General features: G+C 40.9%; 1 protein-coding gene across 2 annotated transcripts in view; it reads left to right on the plus strand.

Annotated features, from left to right (window-relative positions):
- The window catches only part of LOC127942408 (dystroglycan 1), a 35,384-nt gene that overhangs the window by 19,761 nt on the left and 2,392 nt on the right, over positions 1 to 13,231 (plus strand). For both annotated transcript variants that reach the window (XM_052538107.1, XM_052538106.1), the window contains exons 2-3: positions 4,734 to 5,270; positions 11,982 to 13,231. The exon at positions 11,982 to 13,231 is cut by the window's right edge and continues 2,392 nt beyond it. In XM_052538107.1, the coding sequence (XP_052394067.1) occupies positions 4,941 to 5,270; positions 11,982 to 13,231 (1,580 nt within the window). In that variant the 5' untranslated portion in view covers positions 4,734 to 4,940. The remainder of the gene's footprint in view (positions 1 to 4,733; positions 5,271 to 11,981) is intronic.

Consider the following 13,231-nt stretch of genomic DNA (forward strand, 5'->3'; position numbering starts at 1 on the left):
ATTAAAGGATGTTGTTGTTATCAGCTGGTTCCGATCAGGGTCCAATCGTTTGAAGTTTGAAAAATAAAATATGCACTGTTGCATTTTCAATATTTCGTAATTTTGCCTCTGATACATGATTATGTACATTTGATTTAACAAGCAGCTTGTTCATTACAATGGCAACTGCTTGTGCATCCACACTGAGTGTGATTTTCATGTGTAAAAGTTAACTGTACACATAAGCGGCAAAAAGATGTTGATAATACATTAAGGATATTACCGTGATATATACCATGACACAGCTCAGCCTAACTGTGTTTTTGACCAAACGAGAAACTGGCAACATAACTTACTCTCCCTACTTGTTTATAAAAAAATCAAGTTTGTTTAGCTCGAATAAAAATCCTATTTCAGATCACCTTGCCTTTGGTCATATTCTTAGTTCTCAGCTTGAAGCATTTTAACGGCAGAAGATTGCTTGAGTTTTGTATTTTGCCAGGCTCTAGTTTCAGAATCCTGAAAAATAAACTTGACATCACCGTGCGTACGTTGGATTACTGAGTTTTCAGTGGCTGATGTTTATTTATATCATATTCTTCAGATCTCTCTCTCACGGCACATTTATATTTCAGCTGTGAGCTTTGGTAAATGTGTTTTTTATGGCATCAGCAGTGAATTCTGTATTTGCTCTGAGGGTTGGAAAGGTACGTGTACAGGACTAGTCCTTCCAGTTACAGATGTCTGAACTATTTGTTCTAAGAATCATCAACTATGAGAGTTATCCACCTTAGCTCTTTTTTTTTTTTAGTTAAGTTAGAGTCTGTGATTTAAACCTCAGTGACTTGCTCCGGCTGGAATGTGTGACTCAATCCCTTTTATAAGCTTGTCCAAAGGCATGGTCCCCGGGTGATGGACAAGGGGTGTCACCATGGAACCAGGGCAAAGGGCGCTTTTCCCCCTTTGCCTACTGCTCTGTTGTCTGCAAACCTATTACCGCTCACCCTCATCCCCCACCCTACATACATCCCTGTCAAATCCTAATCTCTCGGAGCATTTAGTGGACTGTTTCAGGCCTCCAACACAATGGCCCTCTGTAGTGGTGCTGGCGTGTAAAGACTGGCCTTCGAGATACTTTTTTTTTTTTTTTCTCCATGCATGAAATTATTTCCATTTTGTCTTTAGAGCAGAAAGGTCCATTTCAAAGACTTCTTGGGGCACGTTTGACTGCTGAAAGGGTCCCGGTCTACTGCCGGTGAGACTAGCCGTAGGGTTCTTGCGACCAATGCTGCTGCTTGTGCCGGGCTGATCAAGGTAGGAATGCTGTGATAGGCACCTCTTTCCAGCTTTTTGAGAGCAGCCCGCCATTCCTGAGAGCTGAAAGGGCGTCTTTATCCATAACCGGAGATGAGGTTTAAGTTCTTTCATGTACCTGCCAATTCCATCAGGCTCTTTGTGAATGCTCAATGGTGGGACTGTAGTGCTGAAAGCTGAAGAGGCTCATGCTACCCACTGTACCTCCAGCCATACCTGTCAGCGCCAATGATATGCGATAAGACTCCAGGCATTCTGCCTGAAAAAGAAAAAAAGTGACCAGGTTTTCAGCAGGAGGTGGAGTTCTTATCTTTAGTCTACAGTTCATGTCACATAAGATTGACTTGGCTAGTTTAAAACTGGAGGACTGGCGTTGTTTAAAGCATGTGTTTGGCTGGTATTACAAATCCACATGATAATATGTTGTCTGAGGTGTGGAATGTGTAAAGAGTGAGTGCTTTTGTGGTCAAGCCTTAGTGAAGGAAGCCGTGGGTGCAGGTGTCTAAATAGTAACATAGTCATGAACAACAGTTCTCTAATCTTTTTATATAAGCATACAAATGTGTTAACATCCTGTTTGTACTTGCATGACTTTTCTAACTGTCTAACAAGACCAAAATGTAGGGCTTATTCATCAGGAATTGACTGAGGATTGATTTAAGGACATGGGGTTGCACAACAACAGGGCTTGCCGCAAAGTAAAATGGGTTCAGAGGCAATTGTTTTTTTTTTTTTTTTTTGTAAGATTATGAGGACACACATCTTTGGAACAGTATGCACCAATGAATAGTTGACTTAAAAACCAGAAGTAATCGAAAAATATATGTATTTTGTAAACAAACACTTTTTTTTTGGTATGTGAAAATTGAAAAATGGGGCTTTATTCACTCAAGCAAAAATCTGAATAACACATTTTTGGCAGATTTATTTGTTGGCCTGTGAGGTGCATCAGGAGTTATTTTAAGCGTCTACTTGCATAATAAAAGTTCCTATTGGAAACTAACAACTCCGAAACTCTGGACTGCGGTGATTCTTTCCACACATCTCAAACCTTTAGAGCCAGCCCTGATTAGAGTCGGATACTAAATCCCAACGATTCAGTCAGTGGTGACTTGAAATGAATAGCTTATCGAACTGAACAAATCAGATGTTTATTTGAAAATCTATGAAAGGAAGCTTCCCAGCAGTATGTCGGCTGTTGATGATCCTTGGCTTGCACACAGTTGAGAAAAATCTAATGTTTTGTTAAACATTCTCTGAAATTCCTACTCATAACCTGTAAACACACCTTCCGTTCCATCACAGTATCACAATATTATTGCTCTCGGTACTATTTATGTTTTTTTCCACCCTCCATATGTCTTAGATAGACACCAAACGATAATCTAAACATTCAGACAGTGTTTTGTCTGCGTCTGGGTGAGACCCCAAAATAAACCTGACTTTGAAAATGATTGTTGAATGTTTGGACTTTGTGATAGGAGTATCTTCCCCGCTGGCTTTCAGAATGAATCTCCGAGGGATAGCAGGGTGTATTGGACACACAGTGGTGGTGTTGTTGTTTGGGAGTCTTCTGAAGAAGCTCCTCTCGATCCCCCACTGAACACAGGGAGCGTGAGAGACTGTATATATCTTGTATCCGCTTCACTCGTTCATAGGATGGCCACGAGGACTCAAGAGCAGTTCTCAGGGGAAATCAGCTGCATTGTACGGAGCAGCTCCCTCTTCAAATGCATAAAATCTGCAGCCCACCCTGCACTAAACCCATCCCTCTTTTCACCGTAGGCTTTTTCGTCTTCCTCTCTGAATGAAAGACCTGCATGAATAACAAACCTCTAGAGTGTAGAGCTCTCCCCCCAAGAGACAATTCAGATGGTGTGCATTCCTCTGAAGTGTTTTAACCAGTCGGTCGCTATGGACTGACCCCCTGTCTCCGTCCATTTCTTTCAACACTCATGGAGCTAGTTACTCTTGCAGTGCAGGGTGTTTTTTCAGGGACATGTTCGGTGACGAATGAGGCAGAGAGGGAATGAAAGGCACAGTGTGAGAGGAGAAAAGGGAGAGAAAGCTGTGAATGATAATCAGATTAGTCTTGATCCACCTGTGTATGTGTGGGTTAGCAAGCAGTGCGAAACATCAGCGCTGGCAGAGATCGAAGATCTGGCTTATACCATTAACCTAAAGTGATTTACGGCCCCGTAATGATACATCACTTATTTGATTCCTTGGTTAGCATTTAAAATGGATCATGACCTAATTGAATAATGTAATTGTCATTCCTAGTAAGGCCAACAAGTTTGTCGCTTGTGCATAATCTATTTGCATCACAACACACTTTTTTGTGTTGTGAGCATTACGTTGTTAATATCTAAAAACTGTTAGTAGCTACATAAATATATTTGATAATGCATCTTATGTTTTCGAATGCAACAATGTCTTATATAAACACCCACTTTATAAACACTTCCGAATCTCTGAACCTGTAGATGGTTGGGTAGACCTGAACAAATACGTATCTTATACCTCGGGCCGAGTGATTTTGCAAAAAAAATTAAGTCTCAAATTCTCCAGAATGTTTGACCGATTCTCAATTTTTATTTATTTAATTTTTTACAGTTTTTAAGTAGTAAAATTGTTGTAAAACTACAACATGATTCAAGTTACTTTTTTATTTTATTTACACTCAAGAAATTTCTATTCCAGGTGCACCAAACATGAAGCTGTCAGCATGATGTAAATGTTTGCAGAAAATACGCAAAAACTACAACTACATATTGTACAGATTTGTCTTATTATGTGTTCAGAAATAATACGAGAAATTATTTTAGAAATTCTCAAAAGTCAAGGTGATTCAAATTCAAGTTCACTGCATGCTTTACCTATTCCACTGCCCGCATTGCATCTTTGTCAGCACAAAAAACGCATTTTGTGTGAATGACTCCTAGCGCTAAATTTATTGTCTTTCACAGAGCGCGTCTCACGCGAGTGGTTAATCACGTGCGTCTCACGCGAGTGGTTAATCACGTGCGTCTCACGCGAGTGGTTAATCACGTGCGTCTCACGCGAGTGGTTAATCACGTGCACCGACACGCGAGTGGTTAATCACGTGCACCGACACGCGGTTGGATCATTCATTTCTCTTTACTGTTGTCACCGGCATATTTTCAAAGTGTCTATTTCTAACATTTGGTAATATTTATATTCAAAATCACGATTCCTCGATTTAAAAAAAAAATAATTGTGGCAAAAAACAATACATTCAAATGAATCAATAAAATCTTGAAAATTGCCCAGCCCTACTTAAACCAATATATATATATATTTTTTTTTTAAGCCATTTATTGCATTAACATGACTCATCACTCTCAAGATGGATTGGTCAGACATGTCAGTGTTGCTATTGAAATACTTAATTCCTCTCTTTCTCTTTCTCAATATAGGTCTCAGAGGCAGCCCCTTAACTATGGGATTTCAGAACTACTGAGGGCACTTTCACAAAAGGAGGGGAAAGGGGCCGGCATCGGGAACAAAAAAAAGAGGATTGAGCTTTTGAGAAGAGGATCAGTTCTTTTGGACTCAGCGGGGTGCATGCTGCCCCATCAACTGGACGTCCTCTTTTGTGCGAGCAAGAGAAAATAAAAGCAGGCATGCACAATAAACTGAGAGAGTTCCGGGATGGGGGACACCCCATGCTGGGGCAGAGGGACAGGACTCTTCTGGTGCTGCTGATCACAATGGTGCTGACAGAAATGGAAGTGTGGGCTTCCTGGGATCAGAACCCAATGGAAGTTCTAGGCGACGCAAGTCAGCTGGAGGCGTCTATGCATTCGGCGGTGCTGTCGGACATACGTGAGGCGGAAGCGGCGGTCGCAGCGGTGTCTCAGCCCAGTGGCTTCCCAGACTCTGCAGCGGTTGTGGGCAGGGTGTTCCAAGTGCGGGTGCCCATCGAAGCAAAGAATTCCAGGAGCACAGTAAAGGTGAGAGGCTGTTCCTTCAAATCACACGGCATCCTTGGAAATGCACTGAAATACATGCAAACAGATTTGTCCTCTGGTGCTAAGCGGATCTTCTCTGGTATATCAGGCAGTGCCACATCAATACTCCCAAGCCAGTGTATGCAGTCATTGCAAAAGATGTGACTTTGCCCCAAGCACTGCTCAAATCTTATTCTATGCTTTCCTTATGACTGATGGACCATAAAATGTGTTGGTCCCTGTAATAACGCAATACTACTTGCATACATGTGGTCCGCATACTTGATGGCATAGAGCTTTCGGAAAACTGTGTGCTGATGCATGGGGGTGGTGGGGGGTGGGCGTGATTTACATTTAGATCAACACCATAAACAAATGGTTTGTTTACCAGAACTCTGTGAGGGCATGGAATTTATTTTCTGCTTTTGTGTAGTTGATGCTACAATTGGTTATTTGTATATAGCCCAAGAAGGTTTGTGCTTCCATCATCTTGTCAGCTTGCATTTCTTTCTTTCAGAAGACTGAGCAGTGCACTAATGGTACGAACACAATGCAGCCCAGACCAGGCGTCTTTTGTTGACCACCCAGCAGTTTATGAGACATTTTTAACCAAGCCGTCCATGTCAACTGTTCTCAAAAGCGTGACCCCTGTCCGTATCTGTTCATTGTGTTTGTCCGTCCTGTCTGAATGTCGGGCGGCTCTCCCAGGCCTTCGGTGTAATCCTACATTCACTAGATCATTTCTGCCCTGTCAAGCGCATTTTTAAGTTGAAACCACAAACCCTTTTTGTTCACTTTTGGAAAATCTGTCTTGACAGCTGTGCCAAAGAATCTAACGCCAACAGTTAAAGCTGCCTACAACTCTGTTCCATTGCATAGACTTTCAGACCTGTCCAGACCAGTAGCCCACAATAAACTTCCCCTCTAATTCCTTAAGTGTTTAGAATCAGCTTTGCAAACTATAAATAATTTTCTAGTCTCAGGAGAAGGAGTGAGTCAGGCTAGGAGAAACAAACGAATTAAAACTACAACTGGAGTGTTTAACTCGTTGGAGTGGTTGCACTTGAAAACTGCACAAACATGGCAGTGTTGAAGGTGTTTATCAGAGACTAGCTATGAAGTTTTTTGGGTGGTTGCATTATAACCCAAAAAAGACAAGTGTGTATATATAAAAAAAAAGTGTAGTTTGCATCACTGGATATAGCTGTCAGTCATTTAACATTTCCATCGTAAAACGTATTGTTAAAAGTTGACTAATATTAAATGATTTGCAGCTTCATCCTACCTCGCTCTTTTTAACGTTACACTGACACTTAGCGTTCTTCTTCTGTGAGCCATAAACCCCTCCTACTTTGATTTGATTGGCCATCTCAGTCATTTTGACGTTGACTAGCGCTATTAGACTGCTGAGGCTTTGATCAGAAGTGCCTGGTTTGTGCATTGTTCGCGCGCGCATCCGTAGACTAGCGCAAGTTAAATTTCACACTTTTTTTTCACCATTTTCAGCTCTTAACAGGCTGTGTGACTATAAGAAGTTATTACCTCAAAATGTACATCAGTATGCTGTTTTCACCATTGCTGTCGTGCCAGCGATTATCCTTCTGCATGCTACTATTGGCACGTGTGCTCTAGGACCAATTTTATGTGATGTTGCATTTACTTACTTTTATAATAACAATTAAGGTAGCACTTTATTTTACAGTCCTGTTCCTCATGTACATACTATGTACTCATTATAGTAATTACAGAAAATATGTAACAACTAGGTACTAACCCTGAACCTACCCCTAAACCTAACCCTACCCATGTAGTTACCTTGTGTTACCAGAACTTTCTTAGATAAATACACTGTAAGTACACTATAAGTACATGTTAGTGCATGTACTGTAAAATAAAGTTCAACCACAATTAATTATGCACAATTACAAGATAGGGGACCCTAAACCAAATCCAAACCCTAACCATATAGCAAGTACATGTAGTTAATTAATATTACTCAGTACTTATGTTTAATTACACTGTAACAAGGACACCTTAAAATAGTGTAACCAAATGTTTCTCTCATATATATATATATATATATATATATATATATATATATATATATATATATATATATATATATATATATATATATATATATATATATATATATATATATATAAAATATTTTAAGGAATACTTAACTAATAACAGCCCTAAAAAAAGTATCTCTTTGAAATTTTTTGCACCCCCTTGTGGTCCCATGGGGGTCCATGATTTAGAAGCTTCTATCTTAAAGTCATAGGAGACTGTGTGTGTATTTCACACTTGGAAATTTGTGTTGGCGATAATAATCATATCGTGCTTGCCTTGGCAAATGACAGTAATGCATTTACAGGTTATAATCTCTTGTTTGCACTTAATCTTTCAGTTGATGCCCTCTGTTCACACCAGACCCATCAGTATGATTTCCACGAAATGCTTGGACCCTCAGAAATTCATAAATCTCCTACTGTGCAAAAGATCCTTTTGAAGTCACTGACCTACTTCATGCTTGTACATTTCTTGCCTCCATTTTATAAAAAGGAACCAAGGGATACGCTTAAAAGAGAAAATCTAAGCTCATCTTAACGTACCCTTGTCCTGTTTTGAACATTAATAAAGCTCAAATCTCTAGTCTTAAATGCCAAAGCCAATTGACGAGTGATCAGTCATTTTGAGGTATGGAGACAGATGTTTTAGTTGCTGCTAATATCGTTCCTGTTTAAATGGCTCTCCGAGCTTCTCTCTCCCCTGTCCTTTAATTTCTCTGAATTCCTCTGCTCCTGCTCCTTCACACTGGTCCGTGACGGCAGGATTCTTCGTCTTCTCCCCAGCCCCTCCCTTTTTCGGCACAAAGACTGGCACTGAAACCTAATTAGCCTCGGCAGCGAGGCAGTGGAAGAGTTGTATTCCTGCAGCTGATGATAAAATGCCTTCGGAAATATGAGTCACTGTATGTTAAAGGGGAGATGTATGCAAGTCAAGATCGCTCCGTTTGGGTCTCGTGGATGCATATTCGCCTTTATTTGTTATGTCTGCCTAGCAACCAGCTTTTGCGGTGCCGATGCCACCGCAGACTACAATTACTCTGCCGCACCTCTGCCCTTTCAGCAGTCTTTGACAAACCTATCGTTTTCAGAAACAAGGTCCACTGATTCTTCATTTTTAGTTGGGTTTGGAAACAAAGGGACCAGAGTACAGCCCTTTGTTTGTATGAATGAATCAACATTGTGGTTCCGGTTATTTCCACGAGAGGGCAGTTAGGGGTTGTGTAGTTAAGTGTCCTTGACTGTTCTCCTTGTGATTGTTCCAGGAAATGGAGCTCTGTGGATTTAAACCACAAGTAATCCCCTCTTTTAGTATTTATGCCTCTTTCTTCGGGCTCCTTGTTTTGCAGATGTCCCCGTAGGTTCTATCGAATAGGTCCTATGTTGAATTCAAATGACGAATTACTGCATATCAATCTCCACCGGCCTGCCACGAATGACAAGGCTAGAAAATCTGTCATTTTCCCTCTAGTTTTGATACCAATCCATGATAAAAAAATACTGTTTTAGAGTTTTATCTTCACTGCACTTTTTTTCTTCTCCTTTCAGGTTTACGTTTTTCTCCTTTGTTCATGTTTGTTTCGCAACATGGCTCAAAAGCTATGAAAAAAGAACATTCCCTCCCCTTTACTGAGTAGCAATTTAAAGTTTTATTATTAACACACACAGCAGCTCTCCCGCTGAGCCTTTATTCTGTTTTCCTGTTTTTTTTTTTTGATTTTTGTCTGACAAATCGGCGTTTATTTGCTAACTTTCATTTACCTAGATGAAGGTTGTATAAATGGATTGGCCACTTGAAGCCTGTTTTGATTTCTGTTAAATCGCGGCAGCTCAGTTGCACATTTCGAAAAACGCTCTCTCAAGTGACCTGAACACACCCCACATTTCACTTGTAGTTTTCAGCATAAAAATGGGTCATGTTCCACAGCCTGCTGAAAAGGGCCAAACGATTTCCCCTAGGTAAGAGTGGGTTATTTTCAAAGATCACTCTGTCGTCATTCTCTCGCGAAATTAGAAGTGCAAATACTTTGCTCCTCAAAATGCGATGGGTCTTGTTTTAAAGAAGCATGTGCAAATGTCTTCACATACCAAGATTAGTGGAGTTGCATGAATTTTTAACCAAAGAAAATGGGTTAGTAGTTTCTTGTAAACATCTGCTTGGTCAAACTAAAAGGATGTCCCTCTTCAAATTTTCCGAGCCGGTTTACCCCACCACCTCTTTTGTCTCCGTTTCTTCCTCTAATATCACAGACATGCCTGAGCCTACTCGCTCCCAACTATGAATCTTATCTTTTCAGCTGTCTTCATATCCCAACAATGGGGTCTTTTCTTCCTGCGGACTCCCTCGTAAGCGTGCCCTAACAATGAGCGGCTTTATTCGACCCACAGCGAAGGGAGTTTCGGTTCATCCTTCATTTCATTGGGGAAAAGTTTATTCTTCTCATCAGGCCTTTTTAGATGTTGCCGTTACAACCCTATCACAGAGGTCCTAAGGGTTGCCAAAGGTATAGTTCATCCAAAATGACAATTGTCATCATTTACTTAACTTTTATGTTGCTTCGCACCTGCTTGACTTTTTATATTTCCTGTGGAGCACATCAGGTTTAATAAGTTTAGCAGAATGTTAAAGACTAACTCGCTATTCACATTGCTTGCAAAAGATTCAGTGAAAGGTGACTGAGGCTTTTATTTTTTCCTAACATGGCGTTTCTCTTTGAAAAAGGTTTGAAACCATATGAGAGTGAGTAAATGGTGACAATTTTATTTTTTCGGTCCTTTGTTGGTTCCTTGGTTTTGTCACCGTGGGATCTGGAGAATTATTTTAATTTAATTTTTTTGGGAACTAGGTTTTGCTTTCCCATTCTACATGTGCCATTCAGAAGCATCCCGCCAGGCTTGACACAGCAACTGAAATATATATTAAAAAAAAAACTCTCTAATATTCTTGTTGACATTCTCTCTGCACTCATTTCTGCCTTTCCTTGCTTTCTTCACTTAAGTCAAGAGAAACTTGCCTTTGGCAGAAGTTATACTGTCTTTAGTGTGGGTTGCATGAATAATCACTATGGAAACTATGTGGCTCTCTGAATGTCAGTGTGGCTGTGTTTTGCCACTGATGCTCTAGTTTCAGAAGGCAGCACTGAAGACTTGCCTTAACCTTCCGTTTTGATCTAAAGCAAGGTCTGATAAGGCACCAGAAGTAGACACATGCCATCTGTGCCATATGTTTCATATCAGAGATGATATCAGTTTGACTATAAACAGATTATGTAAGGTAATTTTTGCCAGTGCTGTATATCTATAAACTGTGTTTTTTTGCAGATAATGAGGCGAAACGTCAGTATAGATTCAGTGGCAGCGCAGAATCAGTTCTCTAATTGAAGGATGATTCCAGAATTGATTGTAGTTTGACACATTCTGTAATTGATAGGTATGGCGCATTTCTGTGTTTTAAAGGAAAAGGTCACCCAAAAAAAAAAAAAAAAAACTCTCTAAAATGTCATTCCAGGTTAGTCTGACACTTTTTAATTGTGGAACACAAAAAGAGATGCTTAAAAGTATGTTCATGCTTCACTTTTTTCCAAACATCAGAACAGGAAAAAAGGCAAAGTTAAAGTAGACTATACTACATTCCAGCTTTTCCTAAGTGATACAATAGCTTAGTGTGAGGAAGTAAACTGCCATTTCACTTTACAGGTTATGACCTCTCATGAGGTGCCATATTTAAACATGAGATTTGAGAGCTGCGGCTGTGTAAATGATAACAGAATTGTCGTTTTGCATACACTAACCCTTAAAATACAACTGTTCTGTGCAAGCCATGTACCATTTGAAGTAAAGCATTGTTAAAGTTACAAGCACTCTATCAATCAAAAAGACTATAGATCAGCTTACAATTAGACACCCACATGAATTATTAATGTCTCTCTAAAGTGATCCAATAGGTTCACAATCAAACTCGCACATGCTTTGACTGGTTGATGGAAACATTCAAAAGCAAGATTGCAAAAGGCAGAATAGGGGTGTGGTACTGGTGGATTTTTGTGTCTAAACCTTTGAATCCTGTCAATTGAAAGAAAAAGCCTACTTGCTGGACTCCTTTAGTGACTGCTGTGCACTGGTTTGAGTTTCTACATCATGTATGGATTATTACTAGTATTATTAACAATCCAAAAAAGGGGGGCTTGGAAGCAAAGGATGTAGTTTTGTATTTGCAAAGAGGCGTGTTTGTTAATGTATCATCTCAATGCCAATGATTCATTATTGGTTATTTTTGACTGCGCGCTCCTTGAACGGCTCTCCAGCTGGTGGAGTATCTCATGCCGCAGGGAGCTCTATGCCACTCTGAGAGCACTCATTCATTATAGTCTTTACTCCTCTTGTCTTACTGAATTTCAAGATACTGGCGTTGGGCTCACAACCATGAAATATTGAATACAAAAACTAAATAGTATGTATCATAGACACCTTTAATTCATGTGATTGGATATTAGTCATGTTAGAAAGTGGGATTTACTTTCAGGTTTTGAGTGTTTGACTTAGCAGTGCATATCTGGCATCGCTGTAAGCTCATTTGTCTTGTTACATTTCAGATGTGAGTCATTCAGTTGCAGTAATCGTTATTTCTCCTCCCGTTTTTCAGATCACAGAAGCAAGCAAGGATGTGCTTCCAGCATGGTTGCATTGGGATGCAGAGACTGGCACACTTCAAGGCCTTCCTCTAGAGACAGACAAGGGCGTTCACTACATATCGGTTTCTGTTTTCAATGGGAGCCAAGTCTCCCAAAGCCCAGATGTGTTCTCCATTGAGGTGCACCCAGAGGAGCATGCTGACACAGACCCTTTTCAGCTTGCAATTCAGCAGTCAGCCAGCAATGATGTCCAACCTTTCATCTGTGGCAATGAGGAGCCTGTAACTGTGCTTACCGTCATTCTGGACGCGGACCTCACAAAGATGAGTTCGAAGCAGAGGGTGGAACTACTTGCCAACATGAAAAAGTTTTCTGGAATGGGGCTTCAGCACATGAAGATTCTACCTGTTGTCAATAACCGTTTGTTTGACATGTCTGCTTTTATGGCAGGACCAGGAAATGCTAAGAAGGTGGTTGAAAACGGAGCCCTTTTGTCCTGGAAACTTGGCTGCAGTCTGGATCAGAGCAGCATTCCTGATATTAGTAGTGTTCAGGTTCCAGCAAAAGAAGGAGCCATGTCTGTACAGTTGGGATATCCAGTCGTTGGATGGCATATTGCTAATAAAAAGCCCCATGTACCCAAAAGGGTGCGAAGGCAGCTCAACAACACCCCCACTCCCATTCCCTCATTACTCCCCCCAACAACTTACCCTGAGCCCCACATCCGTATTGTTCCTACACCAACCTCTCCTTCTATTGCTCCTACCTCGGACAGTTCTGCCCCACTTGTTCGTGACCCTGTGCCGCTTCCTGTGAAACCTACCATTCGAAACAGAGATCCACCCGCATACACACCGACCTTAGGCCCCCCACAGCCAACACGAGTAATGGACACCACCAGCACTATCGCCATCCAGCCCACCATGACCAGGCCGGTGTATGTTGGGCCCTCTGTGACCCCAGCAACACCCACCACCAGGAAACCAACAAAAAGACCTGAAAGGAAAAAAACAAAGACAACCCCAATACCAAGAGAACCCAAAACCACCACAACAAAGCCACCAAGGCGCACCGCACCCCCTGTTATCCCGATTGATGGCAATATAAAACCTCTGCTGCAAAACCCAATTGATCAGGTGAACGCCTATGTTGGCACATACTTTGAAGTGAAGGTTCCATCCGACACGTTTTTTGACAAAGAGGATGGAACTACCGATAAGTTAAGACTTACTTTGCGCCAAAGCAATGATGTGGTTGGAGA

This window comes from Carassius gibelio, chromosome A22 (assembly GCF_023724105.1).
Source record: "Carassius gibelio isolate Cgi1373 ecotype wild population from Czech Republic chromosome A22, carGib1.2-hapl.c, whole genome shotgun sequence".
Lineage (NCBI taxonomy): Eukaryota > Metazoa > Chordata > Actinopteri > Cypriniformes > Cyprinidae > Carassius > Carassius gibelio.